The sequence below is a fragment of the Hibiscus syriacus genome, unplaced genomic scaffold (assembly GCF_006381635.1).
Source record: "Hibiscus syriacus cultivar Baekdansim isolate YM2019G1 unplaced genomic scaffold, ASM638163v2 tig00110794_pilon, whole genome shotgun sequence".
NCBI classification, from domain to species: Eukaryota; Viridiplantae; Streptophyta; class Magnoliopsida; order Malvales; family Malvaceae; genus Hibiscus; species Hibiscus syriacus.
Genome location: NW_024062865.1, coordinates 455383 through 475469, shown reverse-complemented (window position 1 = coordinate 475469; position 20087 = coordinate 455383). Strand labels below are relative to the sequence as shown.

General features: G+C 35.5%; 1 protein-coding gene across 1 annotated transcript; it reads right to left on the bottom strand.

Annotated features, from left to right (window-relative positions):
• Positions 1-634: 634 nt before the first annotated feature.
• On the bottom strand, positions 635-19463 carry LOC120141219 (pleiotropic drug resistance protein 3-like). Its single transcript, XM_039156152.1, has 24 exons — positions 19073-19463; positions 18560-18683; positions 8252-8337; positions 8037-8121; positions 7678-7837; positions 7521-7597; positions 7371-7424; positions 7195-7285; positions 6710-7011; positions 6352-6633; positions 5944-6257; positions 5704-5864; positions 5527-5630; positions 5277-5430; positions 5034-5174; positions 4835-4905; positions 4426-4758; positions 3815-4105; positions 3381-3464; positions 3025-3158; positions 2502-2729; positions 1500-1671; positions 1162-1416; positions 635-901 (listed from the first exon to the last, which is right to left on the bottom strand). Exons 1-24 carry the CDS (start codon positions 19450-19452, stop codon positions 635-637), a joined length of 4350 nt encoding a protein of 1449 aa, XP_039012083.1. The 5' UTR covers positions 19453-19463.
• Positions 19464-20087: the final 624 nt, after the last annotated feature.

The following is a 20087-nucleotide window of genomic DNA, read 5'->3' as shown; positions in this document are numbered from 1 at the left end:
ATTTTCTACATGTTTATTTTATTCTAATTTGCTGTGTACACTGTCCTCAAACTCACTATTGTGCGTAAAAGTGACGAAGTGATGACTAATGTTGACTGTTGATTACTGATACTTTAACTGAATATAAGTTGTATTATAAAACAAATTAGGAATTACTTGGAAAAGCTTATACAGTTTAAACCTCTCTTAGACCATTCAAGATAGCTTCACACTATCTTTTGGAGAATAACTTCTCTTGAAGCTCGTGGAATGATTGAAAATCACTAAAAAGATTACTCTTGAGTATTTCTAGAAATTTTCAGAGAAAAAAATGAGGATGATAAAGATTAAAAGGGAGGGGATGAGCTTTTGCCCCTCACACCCAGTTAATACAAATTCAAATTAGCAAGAGACCAGTCTTCTTTCAAAATTTTAGTCATTTCTCTTTTATTCTCAACTCTGAACGTTTTCTGTATTCTTGGTGCGATCTCTCTTTTATGACTTTTAAGTGATAATGTGTAAGATATTTAAAGCAGAATACTATGACACCAACATTTACAAGTTCTCAATCGCAAAAACTTCGTATGTTAGACCAACAATAATTATACTTCATTAGCAGTTTGCCTGAGCGGTTACACACTCAAGTAGAAGCATGTTATCTCCTTTGGTAGTTTAGTTTAGCTATACCAAATGTAAAAACAGATGCAAAGACAAGTGGAAAAGCAAGTAGTACAATGGCTATTATGGGCAAATCTTTATGTTTATACCCATACTGACTGTTCAAGAAAGCATCGAGTGCTTTTCGCTCTCCAAATGCTATGATCTCTTCCTTTATATCCCCGTATTGTGAAATGAGGATACCTTTCAGTGACCACGAATTTGGGCAAATCCAGTATCCCCAAACCCACCATTTAGGAATTTTCTGCGAGCAATAAATATAAAGTATGTATTACTTTAGAATCTAGAAAATAGAGTGTAGAATTGATGGTTGATATAATGCAAATAAAGCATCAATTTTGGTCAGTAAAGTATTAAAGCTGAAGCATGCTATCCTTGTCATTAATCTAACCATTCTGCTAATTAAAATTTTCAGGTGCCTAAATGATTCGTTTTATTAGGAATTGTAAAAGTTGTGAATTAAGATTGGGTTTCAGTCAGTAAGACGAGACAAAATTGACTTACCGGTCCCGGTATGAGGAATCCTGCGAACAAGCTCATGATCGTGTAACAGAGGCTTGCAAATATTGTAGCTACTTGGTAAGTTGGAGTCAAAGAAACAATCATCATGCCTAAATATTTGTAATAAAGCAGCGTACAAATTGTGGTGTAGAAGTACCAAAATACTTTGTAAGCTGATCCGTAGAAGTTTACAGTTGGATAACTGATTGTCAGGAATAGTATTGCTTCTAGAAAGATATAAGGGATCTCAATAATCACCTGCAATTATGAAGGAGCAAATTTATACTATGAAGTCCTGGTACTAGTTAATGATTAGAAGGCATTCTATAAATTTTTTTGACCTGTGCCAATGAATATGCCCATGAGGAGTACATTCCGGCAAATCTTTCACGGTAGACAACAGTCTGCTGAGTAGCTACAAATGGAATAACGGATGAACAACCGCTTGTCCCAGCGAATATCATGAAAATGAACGTTGATCCAATTACGTTGAAAAATTCCTGCTCATCACGTCTTCAGAAAGGGGAGTAGAATGTAAGCATGTCACACAGTAAGTATTTAATCTAATATACTTCGAGCAGTTAATTTTTTGAAGTCTTTAATTCAGCTTTTCAATAGATACAAGTCTATTTGAATTGAAATTCATATAAAATCTGATCCTTTTCTCTTTCCACGAAGTAACTTTTATTACTATGTGCTAAGGTTTTAATGCGTTCTTTTGGAACATGAATTATCAGAGTATGCTAATTGCACCTGCTCATTAACTTGATATAATGAGTAATGACTTATTTCCATTGCTTAAATTTTTGTTGATCTGCTAAATTAATTTATATGTCCTTACTTCTCATATTGTTGCCTGCTCTATCTTCTATAGATTTTAGCATAAGGAGACAAGTTATCAGTACTAATATCTTTCCCTTGTCTGTTTAGCATTCTATTTATCCTTACAAATAAAACCAGCAATTTGAACAGGAAAGTTGATTTGTGCAAATGGTTATCAAGATGTTGTTGCTTATCATTTTGAAATGATAAGTATATTGCACTCGTTATCAGATGACAGTACATACATGGGCATTTGTATGAAGATGTACTTATACTGATTAGTTAGATTAGTAAAGAAAGGCAAACAACTTGCATAGTCCTATCAGAATGTCCAATGCTCATATTAGAGCTTGTGCCAATGATCAACTTACTTTATGGAGATACATTTTATATTAACTTTATTGCATAAATCATCGTGATGCTTCATAGAGGAACATTTCTTAGTATAGCTATGTGACCATGGTGTTTAAGTGATTGCCAGCAATAGTAAAAGGAGAAAAAAGAGCTAGGAAGCAACTTACATGTTCTGTCCTTTCTGCCAAAGTAAGGCTCCATATAATGAAGAAGATAAAATAATAAATGCCAAGCGTACTAAATTGTATTTTGGAGTTCTCCAATAGGACAAGTGCTGTTTCCAAAGGCATGCTTTAAGTTGCTCCCATCCATTTTGTGGAAAGGGTGTCGAAAATTGTAGTTTCTCCGAACCCTGTGCTGGAAGGCTTTGGGTTTTAACTATTTCTTTGGTTCTCCTACAGAGAAGGAACATTATATCACTTGGCATGATAATTTATAGTTAGGAACAAGAAACCTTATTTAATACACGGGTTTTCAATTACCTTGTGGTGTAAGAAAACCGAGTGCTTAAAAGCGAAATAGAATGGTTTCAGTGTTCGAGTGAAAAATATAAAATTCTTTGGTTCAAATGTTGTTAAGAGTGGTTATGGCTCCTTTAACTAAATACCCAAATCTGACGTCTTACACTCGTTAGTGGTGAAACTTGACAAACTTAATAGTTTTTAAACACATTTAAGATAATGCACTTACTTGTAGATGTAAGATTCTTTGTAGATACTGGTAAAGTCTATTCCAAGATTAGCCTCCGCAGAAGGACTGGTGACTTCTAACATCCATGTTGCTGGGTTATGGTTTTCTTTAATTTTTGGTACTCCAGGTATACCCTGCCATAAGGGTGTAAAATTGTTATAATGAGCGTTGAATGAGTTATAAAATGAGAGTCGCCATAGAAAGGCCATTTCGTATACTTAGGATGCTATTCCTTCATTATAATGTCATTTTTCATGTCAGATATATGGAGTAAGGTCCTAGGCTAACTAGCTAGAGACATTTACATATGTAACGCAAATGAAACTTTACGTAGTGATTTTGATTTGTAGGATTACCTCAAAGTATTCTATAAGCCTACTTGAGTGCTGACCCAGTTCTCCAGAATATATAACTTGTCCCCCTTTTTTCATCAAAATAAGCTGCAAGGATACGAGTATGTTATGAAAAAAATGTGGCTCCTGATAATACTTATTTAGGCCTGAATGGTTCCATCCTATTAACTCCTGGTGAAAAATTTTCTATTTTCATAATGATTGTCCCAACCAAATAATTTTTTATATTTTAGCTTATGACAAGGAGCTAAAGCTTTAAGGGGTAAGCTATAACAGCCTCTGTTCACACCTCGGTGTTTAACGCCTGCTGCCTGATTAAGTCACATCTAATAACATAGGATAGTACATTTAATTCATAATAAGATAAACAAGAATAATTCAAAACAATTCTCATGAAATTCTAATTTGAGAATTTTATGAATCTGCCAGTTAATTACCTCATCAAATGCTTCAAAGATGTCGATACTTGGCTGGTGGATGGTGCATACGATCGTCCGCTTTGTGTCAACAATATTCTTCACAACTCGCATGACAATTGCAGCTGCTCTGGCATCTAAACCCGACGTAGGTTCATCCATAAATATTATGGATGGATTAGAAACAAGTTCTACTGCAATGGTTAGCCGTTTACGCTGTTCTGGTGATATTCCACTTATACGAGGGATGCCAACAAAAGCATCTTTGATTTCATCCAACTCAATCATTTGAAGAACCTCTGCTACAAATTCCTGTTAGAGAGGTAAGCGAGTTAAACAATTTGGGGAAATTTATTCATAATCATGATAAAATTCTAGCATGTATTCAAGTCCTAGGGACAATTTAAGCCAAAGTCGCAAGTATGTAGGTGATGATTTGCTACTTATTTATTTTAAATTTTTTTTTTACACTTTCCTGTTTCTACATAAGATTTAGACAGATTTTCCAGTTCCATGCAAAAGTATCAGAGCATTGCTGCAACAGATCCTTTCAAGATATACAGGTATGAGTTTTGAATCTTTGCCTAGCAAGTGCAATCTGTTTAATTATAAACTATGTAAACATGTGTTACCAATCTTTTGTTCTTATCAATCTCGGTTGGTAGACGTAACCAAGCTGAGTATGTCACTGATTCCTCTACTGTTATCATTGGAGAATGGATGTCAGTTTGCTCACAGTAAGCTGATATTCTAGCATATGTTTCTTGGACTTTGGGGTACCCTCCAATTCTTATATCTCCTTCAATATATCCACTGGTTTTTCTTCCTGAAAGTACATCCATTAGTGTTGTTTTCCCTGCTCCACTAACACCCATCAAAGCTGTGAGAACTCCAGGCCTAAATGCACCAGTAATATCTTGAAGCAGCTGTAGTCTTTTTTGTGAACACCCTTGCTCTCTCAGTTGCTGGGAATACATACAAAACATTAGAATATATTGTATTTGTATTTGAAAACGTGGGCTTGAGGTCTAACATAGTTACCTTAGGAGTATCAACAAAGTATTGCACATCCTCGAATGATATCGTTATTGGCTTAAAAGGTAAAACCATCCCTGTAGTCGAAAATACGTGATTATAGTATTTTGGCATGCTAGCCTATATTATTTGTTTTCTTCATATGACATCTAGTAATTTCTCTATAACGTAAGGTAATTCTACATGAACAAAAAGAGCTTCTCACCCTTAGCTTTTGTTTGTGCTAAAGCTTTTAGAGAGTCCACACTCGGCAATTCTTTTTCCTCAGCTGTGTCACTCGAATTCTCGTTTGCTTTTAGATAAGAAAATCTTTCATGAGAAATAATAGCCCGAGAACTCCCTGGAGCTGCAACAGCATGTACGTGTTATTACTTTAAAGATTTCATTCACCTCTAATTTCTTTTTCTATCATATTTTCTTGTATAGTGCATTCTAAGGTACAACTTACGCTTTAAAAGGCTCAAAGCCAAGGTGAATCCAACGTTAAAAATCACCCAGAACCCTATCAATGCTCCTACTGATATCCAATAGTAGTAGTCATTGAAGTTTAACCCACGTTTTACTAGAACTTGCTGTCCCAAAGTTGCATTTGAAGATGAAACCTGCTACCGAACAATTGCCAGAAAACATGGGTGTGAGTAGATATGCTAATCTGCATGGCAGTATGGCAGCAAAAATATCAATTGTTTTCCTTTCACCTGTTGCCACCTTGGAGCTAGAAATTCATTTATTGCAACACCTATTTCAGCATATGCAAGTGGTGAAAGCCAAAAGCCCCATTTGACCCAAGGAGGCAGTAAAGCTGCAAAAAGGTTTGGAACATTAAGATCTTTACATCTTTTTCATCTCCTCTGATAAGTAATGAATGGCCTTACGTCGTGGAATTATGAAGCCGCTGAATAAAAATATCACCATTATCGTAAGAAGACCAAAATTTGCTGCAAAAGGTGGATCTCTAACAACTGAAGCAATTAATCGGAATAGTGATACTGCCATTTGATGAACAAGGAAAAGGAGGAAGAATTGGCGGAAGAACCTGAAAGTAAAACTCAGTTAGAAGATGATAACATTTGTTAGATATTTACTTGAAGATATTTTTTGTTAACATGATAAACCTTTCGGGTTCAGGACTGTAACCAATCACGTAGTATGTAAGAGCTGTCCATAGAAAAGCATCCATCAAAGAAAATGGAATCTTTAGAATAGCGGCTGGAATAGAATATGCCCATGCTGGGTAGAAGTAGAAATCTCTTTGCTTATAGAACACTGACAGTCTGGAAACAGTTAATGCCAACTCAGAAATTCCGGTTGTCATAAGTCTCATGAGAGCATAAAACAGGGAACCCAGGTAATAGCTTGCATGGACTAGGTCAAGCTTCATGCGAGTGCGAATAAAGATGGTCATCGTCATCAGTGCAATAACCATAAGCTGCATGTAGGAAGCATCTAAGGCTGGTAAGTGGGTTATGTTTGGTTGCCAATATTTGATACTATACAGTTATTCCTATAATGATTATTATTACCTGTGATGATTTAGCAACATGAACAAATGAGTTTCTCTTCATGAGAAGCCATTCTCTTGCCATGCATGCTTTGAACAATTCCAATTTTCCCAATGAATAGATTTTGAATGACAATGCACTTTTATGGCTCTCACGTTTATTGAAAGGTGTGCAGAGTTCTTCATTTTGTTTCTGCCCTGCGTGAAACTTCTTGAATGCAACCATGAAGTTGTCCACAGAAACAAAGCTATAAGGCTCATCTATACGATACCAGTACTGTGCTTGGTCCTTTTTGGAAAGCACCTAAAATTGGTTTATTTTACAACATCAGTTAAAGGAAAATGTCATAGATGTACCAGGTAGATTAAAAGACTCATACTTCTTGGAGGAAGTCAGCAATGGCTTTGCGTTCGGGGCATCTAAAACCACAATGTTCAAAGAACTCTTGAACGTAACTGCGTGGTCCATGGTATACAATCTTTCCTTCTGCCATTAGAATAATGTCATCAAAGAGATCAAAAGTCTCTGGTGCTGGTTGAAGAAGTGAAACTAGAAGTGTTGCCTCTGTTATGTGGGTTAGTTGTTGTAGACAGGTAACGATTTGGAAGGTAGTGGAACTGTCTAAGCCAGTTGATATTTCATCCATAAAGAGAGCTTTATTTGGACCAACTATCGTTTCCCCTGTCAAAAGTCCATATGTAAAATCTATTAGAATGACATGGTTTTGTCAGGCTAAGGTAGTCATACTTATCTAGCTTTCATCAAGGTACCTTGTTATTTGCAAGTGCTTTATGGAACATTAATCTCAGTTCTCTTTAACATTATAACTATTAACTTTAATAGGAGCGTTACAGAACTAAAAACCTGTTGTCAGTCTTCTGTTTTGACCACCTGAGATTCCTCTGTTCATTGCATCTCCCACTATAGTATCGGAACAGATGTCCAGTCCAAGAATCTGAAGGGAAATGAACGGTTGTGGAACTGTTAGAGAAGAATTTGGATTTCCTTTTATACATTTATTTTCTTTTTGAGAGAATCACCTTCAATATATAGTCTGTCTGGAGAGTTCCTTTTAATCCTTCAATAGAAATTGCCTGTTAATACAGATTATAAAGTTAGAGGTCGCTCCAAAGGCAATGATATCCAACCCCTGCTAGTTGCTGACATGATCACTATTTCTAAAAAATTACCTTCATGTATGTGTCTATATCTGGTTCTGGGACAACGCCAGATTGTTTCTCCCTTCTACTGATTTCTTTTAACATATCTTTATTCATAGAGAACAATAAGATCAGTTTACTGTTATGAAGGTATGATCGTTGTTACAAGATGCAAAGTAATATATACCCGCTCTGCGTCCAATGCCCTGGCAACGAGCTGAGAAGTCAAGTGTTTCTCTTACAGTCATTTCAGAAATGTGCTGGTCATATTGACTTATGTAAGCTGATGTATTCTGAGGCACAAACTCAGTGAACTTGTAACCGTTGTAGGATATTTCCCCTGTGACCTAACATAAAAGTATACCTCAAGATTGATTATTGTTTAATGCACAAAATTTTCATTATTTTAGAAATTATTATGTACTACGTATTATTTGGTTATAGATTTTGAATTAATTGTTAAATTATGTATTGTACTTCCAGATCAACGTATGCAGATTATTTACATTGTTACTTCAAGAGGGATTTGATGGACAAAAAGAAAACCTTGAGAGATGGGTTAAGCTTCCCTGAAAGTGCTTGTAACAAAGTGGTCTTTCCACAGCCTGGAGGGCCAAGCAATAGAGTCATCCTGCATACAATGTAAGTTTATGACGGCTTATCAGTTACTTGTTTGGTATAACTATTTTTCTTCAAAAAAATAGCCTAAACTCAGAGATCGTGCACAAATGAAATGAACGTGAGAATTCAATATCCAAAACCTTGATGGCTTGATGATGCCACTGATATCTTTGAGAATTTTTATCTTGTATGATTGAGACTTGCATCGTCCAACTTTTGTCAAAGCCTGTTCAACATCTTAAATCTCTCCCATTAGTGTGTTAATACACACACACGCATGTATACATCCAAATCGTAGTGAACAAGAGGGCTCTTTAGGAAGGTCAAACCAATATACATATACATACATGTATGCTTTTTCGGGACTAAAACTTACAGAGAATGCACTGCTGATGGTGTTCCCAAGTGTAGTAATGGGTTTTCCCCGAACTACTTCACAATCTGCTTCCACTGACAGGTTCTGGAATCTTACTTCAATAGTTGGCAAATCCAACCCCACTCTAAGCACAAATGTCACTGTCAGTTGCTAGTCATGACTCTACAAAGTAAATTCTCTTTTGGTTGACTTTACTATTATTTTTCATAAGTCATTTTCATGTTGATGTTGGTACACAAGCCACTAGATAAAAAAAAATTAACGTGCATAAGCATTGCATTGACCCATCATGCTTATGGTTTTGCTTCTGTCAGCATTGATTAAATATACGTTTTACCTTTTTAAGTTTTTGTTTTAAAATGTAAGATTATCATTTTCAACTGATGCAAAACTCCTTTTGTCTTTTTGCAGTTGTCGATATAAAGGATCGAAAACTTTTCGTTGAAGGCAAGTTTTCATTCGTGAACCTAATATTTACTAGTGTGAACATCACAAAATACATTAAATTTTAAGCGTTGTATTGTTTATATCAATAGGCCATTAACTTAATAATATGAATGTCACACCAAAATACCGTCGTTTTGATGAATTTTTTTAAAAAAAAAAATCTATAAACCAACGGACCATTAACTTGATAATATAAATCACAACGAAACAAAGTCGTTTTGATGAAGAAAAATCATTAAATACTAAAGGAATCTCTAGGAGGAAAAACTTATCCACTGAACCGATTTAATCAAAATATGATACATGTTAAAATATTTTTATACATTAATTATATAAATATATTATTTAAAATAATATTCTATTTTTGTAAAATAAATTATAATAATATTTATAAGATTATATTATAGATATTATAAAAATATACCATCATATAAACCAAATTTATCTTAATTATATTTTTCATATATAATATCATCCATGTCATCACATCGTTATTGAACTAATCGTTACGAACCACACAAGAATTAAAGGTAAGTAATATCGGGTGTCGATAAGTTATGGATATAAACTTTTATATTAAGTAGGTTCATAAGTTCATGTGATAGTTCAAATGGATTCAAGTACATCTTTTTTTTTTTCTCTCACAAACTTTCCTACTTAAAAATTTTTCTAGACCCATTTGGCATCAATAGGCTCTAATAAATTACACTCAATCCGCCTATGTCAAAACGAACCGAAGGAATAATAATAATATTATTTTCTTAAAAATTTAAATTTTTTATATAATTTAAATATTTTCTTTATAAATATGTCTCCTAAAATTTTACTCAATAGATATATTTTACTAATGTTGTATCTCGCGTCTGTCCGTTTGCTGGTGTAGTTTACCCTAATAACTATTTCAGAATGAAAGAGAGACGGGAAGTTTCTTGCCTGTCGATTCTTTCTTTCAGTTTCTCCAAGAGACGGAGATTATCCTCCTCGATTTTGGTAATGAGTTTCTCCATAAAAACGCGGCGTTCCAATACTCCCAGCTCTGTAACATCGATCAATTTCCTCTTCCTGTCGGCTTTTATACCATCTTCTTCTTCTTTGCTGGTATCATCTAAAAGGCTGTGATCAAACAACGAGGTCCTTAGACGCTCAAAAGTGGGCAATCTCTGAATTGCAGCCCACTGCAACTCCATCTCATCGTCATTATTTTCTCTGAACGACGATAGGGCCGGGTCCGACGTAACACTCCGGAAGCTTAATGATAACTGTCGAAAAGACGACCTGAGGCTTCTCCCTGTCTCAGCCATATCTATTTCATGCACCATGTTTCGTTTTGCATAAAAGAAAGGTTTTTTAAGGAGTTTGATGAGAAATAAGAAGCTCGCTTCTTCTTGCTGTCTATCTATACATATATAAAGCAAATTGTGTACGTTATTACGTTGAATACAACACACATGGTTTATTTCTGGGCCTGCTATGCATAATGTTTTGCTCCTAATTGTTTGGTCAAAATAATAGGGGACCAAAACAAAGCTTGACTTCAGACTTTCTTATGCAATTTGTCTGCTCGGCGGCCATTGGTCAACCAGGAAGATTTGTCTTTATCGTATAGTATACATTTGCCGTTTTTTTACTTTTTGCTTTCATTTTTATTCTTAATTTTCTGTCTGGGTATGAAAGTGAAACGCATTCGTCATTCCTGTCTGGGATTTTGTGGGGTTCAGAAGATAATGAAATAACAAAAGGATAAACTACAATTTTCATCACTCAACTTTACTCTCACTCCACATAAAGTTTAAAAAGTTTCAATTTAATCTCTAAACTTTCAAATTATTCCTGTTTTGGTCACTCTATCATTAAATAGTTAATGAAGTTATGATATAGCACATGACAACAAATTGATGTCGTTATGAACTTATAGGGTAACAATGTTGAATGTTGCATTCTAGTTATGCATATAAATGGATATGCTATCAATTGATATGTTTCATGCATAGGAGTATGATAGAGAGTAACTCCTAAATGGACCTTATGATAAAGGATACATGTGAATGTTATTCATTAATGCATAATTTGAATTATTATCATGCACTATAAGTCTTGAACATGAACATAGATTCATAATATAGTCAATGTATAAGCTCATGGCTATGCTAGTCCAAAATGATATGAGATTTGTTGGATAAGTCATATTTTGCATGAAAGGTTCTAAGGTGCTAAGTATGGTCACTTAGACCTTAATTTATGTTTGAAACTTACTTACCATGCTTGAATAATATTCCATGAGTGTTTGAAGCACTTGGGAAGAAGTTTGCTCTAAACTAGTCAAACTAGCTCATTAGATATATGAAAAGTGCCTAGGGGCGTGGATTTTGACTCTTGATGAATTGTATGGTAGGTCTGATGGTTCCATATATTTTTTTCATGTTTATGATATGTTTTAATTGCTGGATATTGGTTTAGGGGTCATTTAGACATGATTAGAAGTCTTAAAAGTTCATAAAATTATCTGGTCATACAGTCTACTAGGTATCGATATCCAACCGGAAGTATAATTACTTTTTTAGAATGAATTCACTTGTTTCAATTGTATAATATTCTGTATTGCTGAAGTTGGGGTCCTATTCCCATACTTGGATGATGGAAAAAGCGGTCTTCCTCACTTGCTCCAATGCTTGGCTTGGTGAATCAGTCAATGGCAACTTTCTAGCGATCTCAGAAGCACAAGGAAGCAGAGGAATCGAACAATTTCCTGCAATTCTTCCCAGTATGGAATGACTAAAGAATCAAGCTACAAGTCTCGATCTATACAAAACGCACGCACTGAATTTTTGCTTTCGGTTCTCTATTATGACTTTTAAGTGAAAAATTATATAAAATACAATTAAAGCAAAATTGGATGACACTAACATTTACAATTAATTGGCTAACATGTTTATGCTTTACAGAAGTTTTCCTCAGAGGCTAGAAACTCAAAGTAGAAGCATGCTATCTCCTTTGATAGTTTAGTTTAGCAATACCATATGTAAAAACTGATGCAAAGACAAGTGGAAAAGCAAGTAGAACAATGGCTATTATGGGCAAATCTTGATGTTTATACCCATACTGACTATCCAAGAAGGCATTGAGTGATTTTCGCTCTCCGAATGCTATGATCTCTTCCTTTATATCTCCATATTGAGAAGTGAGGAAACCTTTCAGGGACCACGAAGTTGGGCAAATCCAATAGCCCCAAACCCACCATTTAGGAAATTTCTGAAAACAAGAAAGTAGCAGATGCGTACTACTTCAGATATCGATGAAAATGAGAGTATGTATTGATGGTTGCTATAATGCAAATAAAGCATCGATTTTAGTCGGTAAAGTATCTAAGCTAAAGCATGCTCTCCTTATCATTAATCAACCGTTCCGCTGTTTATATTTTACAGATGCCTAACTGATTAATTGCAAGACAAGAAAGAATTGGCTTACCGGTCCTGGTATGAGGTACCCTGAGAACAAGCTCAACAATGTGTAACAGAGGCTTGCAAATATTGTAGCTACTTGGTAAGTTGGAGTCAAAGAAACCAACATCATGCCTAAGAATTTGTAATAGAGCAGTGTACAAAACATGGTGTAGAAGTACCAAAATACTTTGTACGCCGATCCGTAGAAATTTACAGCTGGATAAGTGGTTGTCAAGAATAATACTGCTTCTAGAAAGATACAGGGAATCTCAATAATCACCTGCAAATATGGAGGAGCAAATTTATTCTAAGATATGTGACCTTCAAAGATGTCATAGTACTTGTAAATGCTTAGAAGACATTCTATAATTTTTTTTTACCTGTGCCAATGAATATGCCCATGAGGAGTACATTCTGGAAAATCGTTCACGGTAGAAAACTGTCCGCTGATTAGCTACGAATGGAAGAACAGATGAACAACCGCTTGTTCCAGTGAATATCATGAAAACATACATTGATCCCATTATGTTGAAAAAATCCTGCTCGTCATGTCTTCGGAAATGAGAACAGAATGTCAGCATGTCATATAGTAAGTATATAATACAACATGGAGTTTAAATGATTGGCAACAATAGTAAAGGGAGAAAAAGCTAGGAAGCAGCTTACTGGTTCTGGCCTTTCTGCCAAAGTAATGCTCCATATAACAAAGAAGATAAAATAACAAATGCCAAGCGTACTAAGTTGTATTTTGGACTTCTCCAATATGACAAGTGTTGTTTCCAAAGGCATGCTTTAGGTTGCTCCCATACATTTTGCGGAAAGGGTGTCGAAAATTGTAGTTTCTCTGAACCCTGTGCTGGAAGGCTTTGGCTTTTGACTATCTCTTTTTTTCTCCTACAAAGAAGGAACATTATATCACTTGGTATGATAATTAAAAGTTAGGCACATGAAACCTTCGTCAATACAAGGTTTTTCAATTACCTTGTGGTATAAGAAAACAAAGTTTTTAATCCATGACAACATGATAGTTTTTAAACACATTTGAGGTAATGCACTTACTTGTAGAGATAAGATTCTTTGTATATATGGGCAAAGTCTATTCCGAGATGAGCCTCCGCAGAAGGACTGGTGACTTCTAACATCCATGTTGCTGGGTTATGGTTTTCTTTAATTTTTGGTACTCCAGGTATACCCTGCCATAAGGGTGTAAAAATTTTATTATGAGCATTGTATGAGTTATAAAAAGGGAGTCGCCATAGAAAGGCCATTTGGTTTACTTAGGGTGCTATTCCTTTGTTATAATGTCATTTCCATGTCAGATTCAGGGAGTAAGGTTCTAGGCTACCCGCTAGAGACATTTACATAAGTAACACAAAATAAACTTTACATAGCGATATTGATTTTTCAGATTACCTCGAAGTACTCGATAAGCCTACTTGAGTGCTGACCCAGTTCTCCAGAATATATAACTTTTCCTCCTCTTTTCATCAAAATAAGCTGAAGGATACGAGCATGTTATGCAAAAATTCTCTTGAAATTCTAATTTGTAAATTTTATGAATATGCTAGTTAATTACCTCGTCAAATGCTTCAAAGATGTCAATACTTGGCTGGTGGATTTTGCATACGATTGTCCGCTTTGTGTCAACAATATTCTTCACAACTCGCATGACAATTGTAGCTGCTCTGGCATCTAAACCCGACGTAGGTTCATCCATAAATATTATGGATGGATTAGAAACAAGTTCTACTGCAATGGTTAGATGTTTACGCTGTTCTGGTGATATTCCACTTACACGAGGGATGCCGACTAAAGCATCTTTGATTTCATCCAACTCAATCATTTGAAGAACCTCTGCTACAAATTCCTGTTAGTTAGGTAAGGGAGTTGAACATTTTGAGTGATTTATTCATAATCTTGATATAATCCCGGCATGTATACTAGTGCTAGGGACAAAGTATGCAAATGTCACACTTATGTAGGTGAGGGCGTGCTACTTATTTAATTTTCAATTTTTTGTACTTTCATTTTTCAACTCAAGAAACAAACAGTTTTTTCAGTTCCGCACAAAAGTATAAGAGTACTGCTGCATCTGATCCTTTCTAGATTAAAAGTCATGCGACAAAGAGGTATGAGTTTTGAATCTTTGCCTAGCAAGACAAAGATGTTTAATTAAATTATGTAGGCATGTCTTACCAGTCTTTTGTGCTTATCAATCTCGGTTGGTAGACGTAACCAAGCTGAATACATCACTGATTCCTCCACTGTAATCATTCGAGAATGGATGTCAGTTTGCTCGCAGTAAGCTGATATTCTAGCATATGTTTCTTGAACTTTGAGGTACCCTCCAATTCTTATCTCTCCTTCGATATAGCCCCCGGTTTTTCTTCCCGAAAGAACATCCATTAGTGTTGTTTTCCCAGCTCCACTAACACCCATCAGAGCTGTGAGAACCCCAGGCCTAAATGCACCAGTAATATCTTTAAGTAGCTGCAGTCTATTTTGTGGACACCCTTGCTCTCTTAGTTTCTGGGAATACACAGAAGACATTAGAAAATATTTTATTTATATTTGAAAACGTGGTCTTGAGGACTAATATGATTATCTTAGGAGTATCAACAAAGTATTGCACATCCTCGAATGATATCGTTATTGGCTTAAAAGGTAAAACCATCCCTGTAGTAGAAAACGTGATTATAGTATTTTGGCACGATAGCCTAAATTATTTGTTTTCATCATATGACATCCAGTAAATGCTCTACGACATAAGGTAATTCTACATGAACAAAAAGTGCTTCTCACCCTTAGCTTTTGTTTGTGCTAGAGCTTTTAGAGGGTCAACACCGGACAGTTCTTTTTCCTCAGCTGTGACACCCGAATCCTCTTTTTCTTTTAGATAAGAAAATCTTTCATGAGAAATAATAGCCCGAGAACTACCTGGAGTTGCAACAGCAGATGCAGCTTAGTACTTTATTCATTTGAATTCTCTTTTCTATCATTATTTTCTTCCATGGTGCATGCTGAGGTACAACTTACGCTTTAAAAGGCTCAAAGCCAAGGTGAATCCAATGTTAAAAATCAGCCAGAATCCAATCAATGCCCCTACTGATATCCAATAGTAGTAGTCATTGAAGTTTAACCCACGTTTTTCTAGAACTTGGTGTCCCAAAGTTGCATTTGAAGATGAAACCTGCTAGTGAACAATTGCCAGAAAACATGGGAGTGTGAGTAGATATGCCGATATGCATTTAACCAATAAAATATCAATTGTTTTCCTTTCACCTGTTGCCACCTCGGTGCTAGAAATTCATTAACGGCCACACCTATTTCAGAATATGCAAGAGGTGAAAGCCAAAAGCCCTATTTGACCCAAGCAGGTAGTAAAGCTGCAGGAAAGGTTTGGACATTAATATCTTTACATCTTTTTATTCTCCTCGTATAAGTAACAAATGGCCTTACGTTTTGGAATTATGAAACCACTGAATAGAAATATCACCAGTAACGTAAAAAGACTAAAATTTGCTGCAAAAGGCGGATCTTTAATGACAGAAGCAATTAGACGAAATAATGAAATTGCCATTTAATGTATAAGGAAAAGGATGAAGAGCAGGCGGAAGAACCTGAAAAATAATACTTGGCTTAGAAGATGATAACATTTGTAAGATATTTATCTACTTTAACATTAAGTAATCTTTGTTAACATGATATACCTTTCTGGTTCCGGACTGTAACCAATCACATAGTACGTAAGAGCTGTCCACAGAAAAGCATCTATAAATGAAAATGGAATCTTTAGAATAGCAGCTGGAATGGAATATGCCCATGCTGGGTAGAAGTAGAAATCTCTTTGCTTATAGAATACTGACAGTCTTGAAACAGTTAATGCCAACTCAGCAATCCCGGTAATCATAAGTCTTATGAGAGCATAAAACAAGGAACCGAGGTAATAGCTTGCATGGACAAGGTCAAGCTTCATCCGAGTGTGAATAAAGATGGTCATCGTTATCACTTATCAGTGCAATAACTATAAGCTGCATTGTATATGTTGGGTTACTGATGTTCGATATTATATATTTATGCTTGTTATGATTGCTATTAGCTGTGATGATTTAAAACCATAAACAAATGAGTTTCTCTTCATGAGAAGCCATTCTCTTGCCATACATGCTTTGAGTAATTCCCATTTTCCCAATGAATAGATGTTGAATGACAAGGCATTTTTATGTCTCTCAGATTTGTTGAAAGGTGTGCAGAGTTCTTCATTTAGCTTCTTTGCTGCGTGAAACTTTTTGAATGAAACTATGAAGTTGTCCACAGAAACAATGCTATAAGGCTCGTCTTTACGATACCAGTACTGTCCTTGGTCCTTTTTGGAAAACACCCAAAATTAATTTATTTTAAATCATTAGTTAAAGGAAAATGTCATGGAAGTACAAGGTAGATTAAAGGACACATACTTCTTGTAGGAAATCAGCAATGCCTTTGTGTTCGGGGCACCTAAAACCGCAATGTTCAAAGAGCTCTTGAACATAACGGCGTGGTCCATGGTATACGATCTTTCCTTCTGCCATTAGAATAATGTCATCAAAGAGATCAAAAGTCTCTGGTGCCGGTTGAAGAAGTGACACTAGAAGTGTTGCCTCTGTTATGTGGGTTAGTTGCTGTAGGCAGGTAACTATTTGAAAGGTAGTGGAGCTATCTAGGCCAGTTGACATTTCATCCATAAAAAGAGCTTTATTTGGACCAACTATCATTTCCCATGTCAAAACTCCACATGAAAAATCTATTAGAATGGCATGATTTTGTAAGGTTAGGGAGTCAATACTTTATAACTTTAAAAGGGAGGTTATTGAACTGCACAACCTGTTGTCAGCCTTCTTTTTTGACCACCTGAGATTCCTCTGTTCATTGCATCTCCCACTATAGTATCGGCACAGGTGTCCAGTCCAAGTATCTGAATGAAAATGAATGGTTGTGTAACAGTTAGAGAAAAAATTGGATTTCCTTTTATACTTTTCTTTACTTTTGAGAGAATCACCTTTAATATAGTCTGTCTGAAGAGTTCCTTTTAATCCTTCAATAGAAATTGCCTGTTAACAGAGATTATACGGTCAGAGGTGTGGTTCCAAAGGCAATGATATCCATCACCTGATAGCTGCTGACATGATCACTATTTCGAGCAAATTACCTTCATATATGTGTCTATATCTGGTTCTGGAATAATGCCAGATTGCTTCTCCCTCCTACTGATTTCTCTTAACATATCTTTATTCATAGACAACATTAAGATAATAAGTTTTCAGTTATGAAGGTATGATCGTTGTTACAAGATGCAAAGTAACACATAACTGCTCTGTTCCCAATGCCCTGGCAACGAGCTGAGAAGTCAAGTGTTTCTCTTACAGTCATTTCAGAAATGTATAGGTCATATTGACTTATGTAAGCTGATGTATTCTGAGGCACAAACTCCGTGAACTTGTAACCATTATAGGATATTTCCCCCGTGACCTGACATAAAAGTATGTCTCCAGATTGATTGTTGTTCAATTCACATAATTTTCATTATTTTAGAACTTATTAGATACTACATATCATTTTATCATAGTTTTTGAATCTATCATTAAAATTATGTATTCTACTTCCAGTATCAGCGCATGCAGATTATTTACATTGCAACTTTAAGAGGGATTTGATGGACAAATTGAAAACCTTGAGAGAAGGGTTGAGCTTCCCTGAAAGTGCCTGTAACAAAGTGGTCTTTCCGCTGCCCGGAGGGCCAAGCAATAGAGTCATCCTGCATGAAAAGTGAGTTTATGATAGCTTATCAATGGTATAACTATTGTTCTCCAAAAAAAAATAGCCTACACTCATAGATCATGCACAGATGAAAATGAATATGAAAAGTAAATATACAAAGCGAACCTTGAGGGTTTGATGATGCCACTGATATTTTTGAGAATTTTTATATTGTATGATTGAGACTTGCATCCGCTAACTTTTGTTAAATCCTGTTCAAAATCACACATGTACACATCCAAATCGTGTGTGAACAAGAGGAATCTTTAGGAAGGTCAAAGCAATACACACACACACACGTACACTATTTAAGTATTATGAGAGTGAACCATTTTAGTCAGAAGAAGATGATTCCAGTTATTTGTAATGATCTGGGATTAAAAACTTACAGAGAATACGCTGCTAATGGTATTCCAAAGTGTAGGAATGGGTTTTCCTTGAACTAATTCACAATCTGCTTCCACTGACAAATTCTGGAATCTCACTTCAATTGTCGACAATTCCAACCCCACCCTAAACACAAATGTTACCGTAAGTTGCAAGTCGTGATTCTACAAAACAATCTCTTTTGATTTACTTATTATTATTCATAAATCAATTGCATGTTGATGTTGGTACACAAGCCATTAGATGAGAGAAAAATATATATGCATAAAGCATTGCATTTATCCATCATGCTTATGGTTTGCTTCTGTCAGCATGATTAAATATAAGTTTTGGGTTAAAGAAGTAAGATTTTCATTTCAACTGATGCAAAACTCCTCGTCTTTTTGCAATTATCGAACAAAGGATGGAAGTGCAAGGCATCCCCTATAGCTTTTTTCGTTGAATGCAGGTTTTCATGCGTGAATAGTACTAATAATAACTGCTACAAAACAAACGAGAGACGGTAGGTTTCTTGCCTGTCGGTTCTTTCTTTCAGTTTCTTCAAGAGGCGGAGATTATCGTCCTCGATTTTGGTAATGAGTTTCTCGATGAAAACGCGGCGTTCCAATGCTCCGAGATCCGTAACATCGATCGCCTTCCTCTTCCCGCCGGTTTTTATACCATCTTCTACTTTGCTGGTATCATCATCTAAAAGGCTGTGATCAAACAATGAGGTCCTTAGACGATCAAAAGTGGGCAATCTCTGAATTGCAGCCCACTGCAACTCGACCTCGTCGTCATTATTTTCTCTGAACGACGACGACAGTGAGAGGTCCGACGTAGAAATCCTGAAGCTTGAAGACAAGTGTCGAAAAGATGACCTGAGGTTTCTCCCTGTCTCAGCCAGCTCTTCCATATCTAGTTCATGCTCCATATATAAGCCAAAATCTTTACGTTATTACATATATAGAGAGAGTTTGATGAGAAATAAGAAGCACGCTTCTTTTTGTTGTCTATCTCACTCTATATATATAAGCCAAAATCTTTACGTTATTACATTCAATACAACACACACACAGTTGGGAATTTTATCGCAATCTTTTAAAATAATTATTATTTTGGTTTTTTTCTTGGATGAGTTTGGGTCAGGTAGGGGGCTGCTCCGCATATACTGTGCTCTAATTATTTGGTCAAAATAAACGGAATAAAAGCTATGCTTAAAAACTACGCTTTACGCTTACTTTTGCAATATTCAGAAACTTGTAAATAATTTTTTTCCCCTTTTGTATGCGAAACGCATTCGTCATTGTCGTCCGGGATTTTGTGGGACACGACTCCGTCAAAGACAAATTCAACGCTACGTTAATTCTTTTTGCCTAGGTAATTTTAAAACTTTAATTTTAGGATAAACTACAGAGATGATCCTTTTATTTTTTGTCTATTCTGTTTTAATCATTAGTTTTGAAAAAAAATAGTTTTAGTCACTTATGTTTTTAGGTTATAACATTTTAAACACTCCAAAATTGATCTATGTTAGATTACTGATGTGGC

What these genes read in the sequence shown, in the direction of transcription:
- LOC120141219 (XM_039156152.1), bottom strand. Translation starts at nt 19,452, where the DNA reads ATGGAAGAGCTGGCTGAGACAGGGAGAAACCTCAGGTCATCTTTTCGA. An exon ending in CTGAAAGAAAGAACCGACAG is followed by an intron (nt 18,684 to 19,072) that starts GCAAGAAACCTA and finishes ATTTGTGTTTAG; the next exon opens with GGTGGGGTTGGAATTGTCGA. An exon ending in TACAGTCCTGAACCCGAAAG is followed by an intron (nt 5,865 to 5,943) that starts GTTTATCATGTT and finishes TTTTACTTTCAG; the next exon opens with GTTCTTCCGCCAATTCTTCC.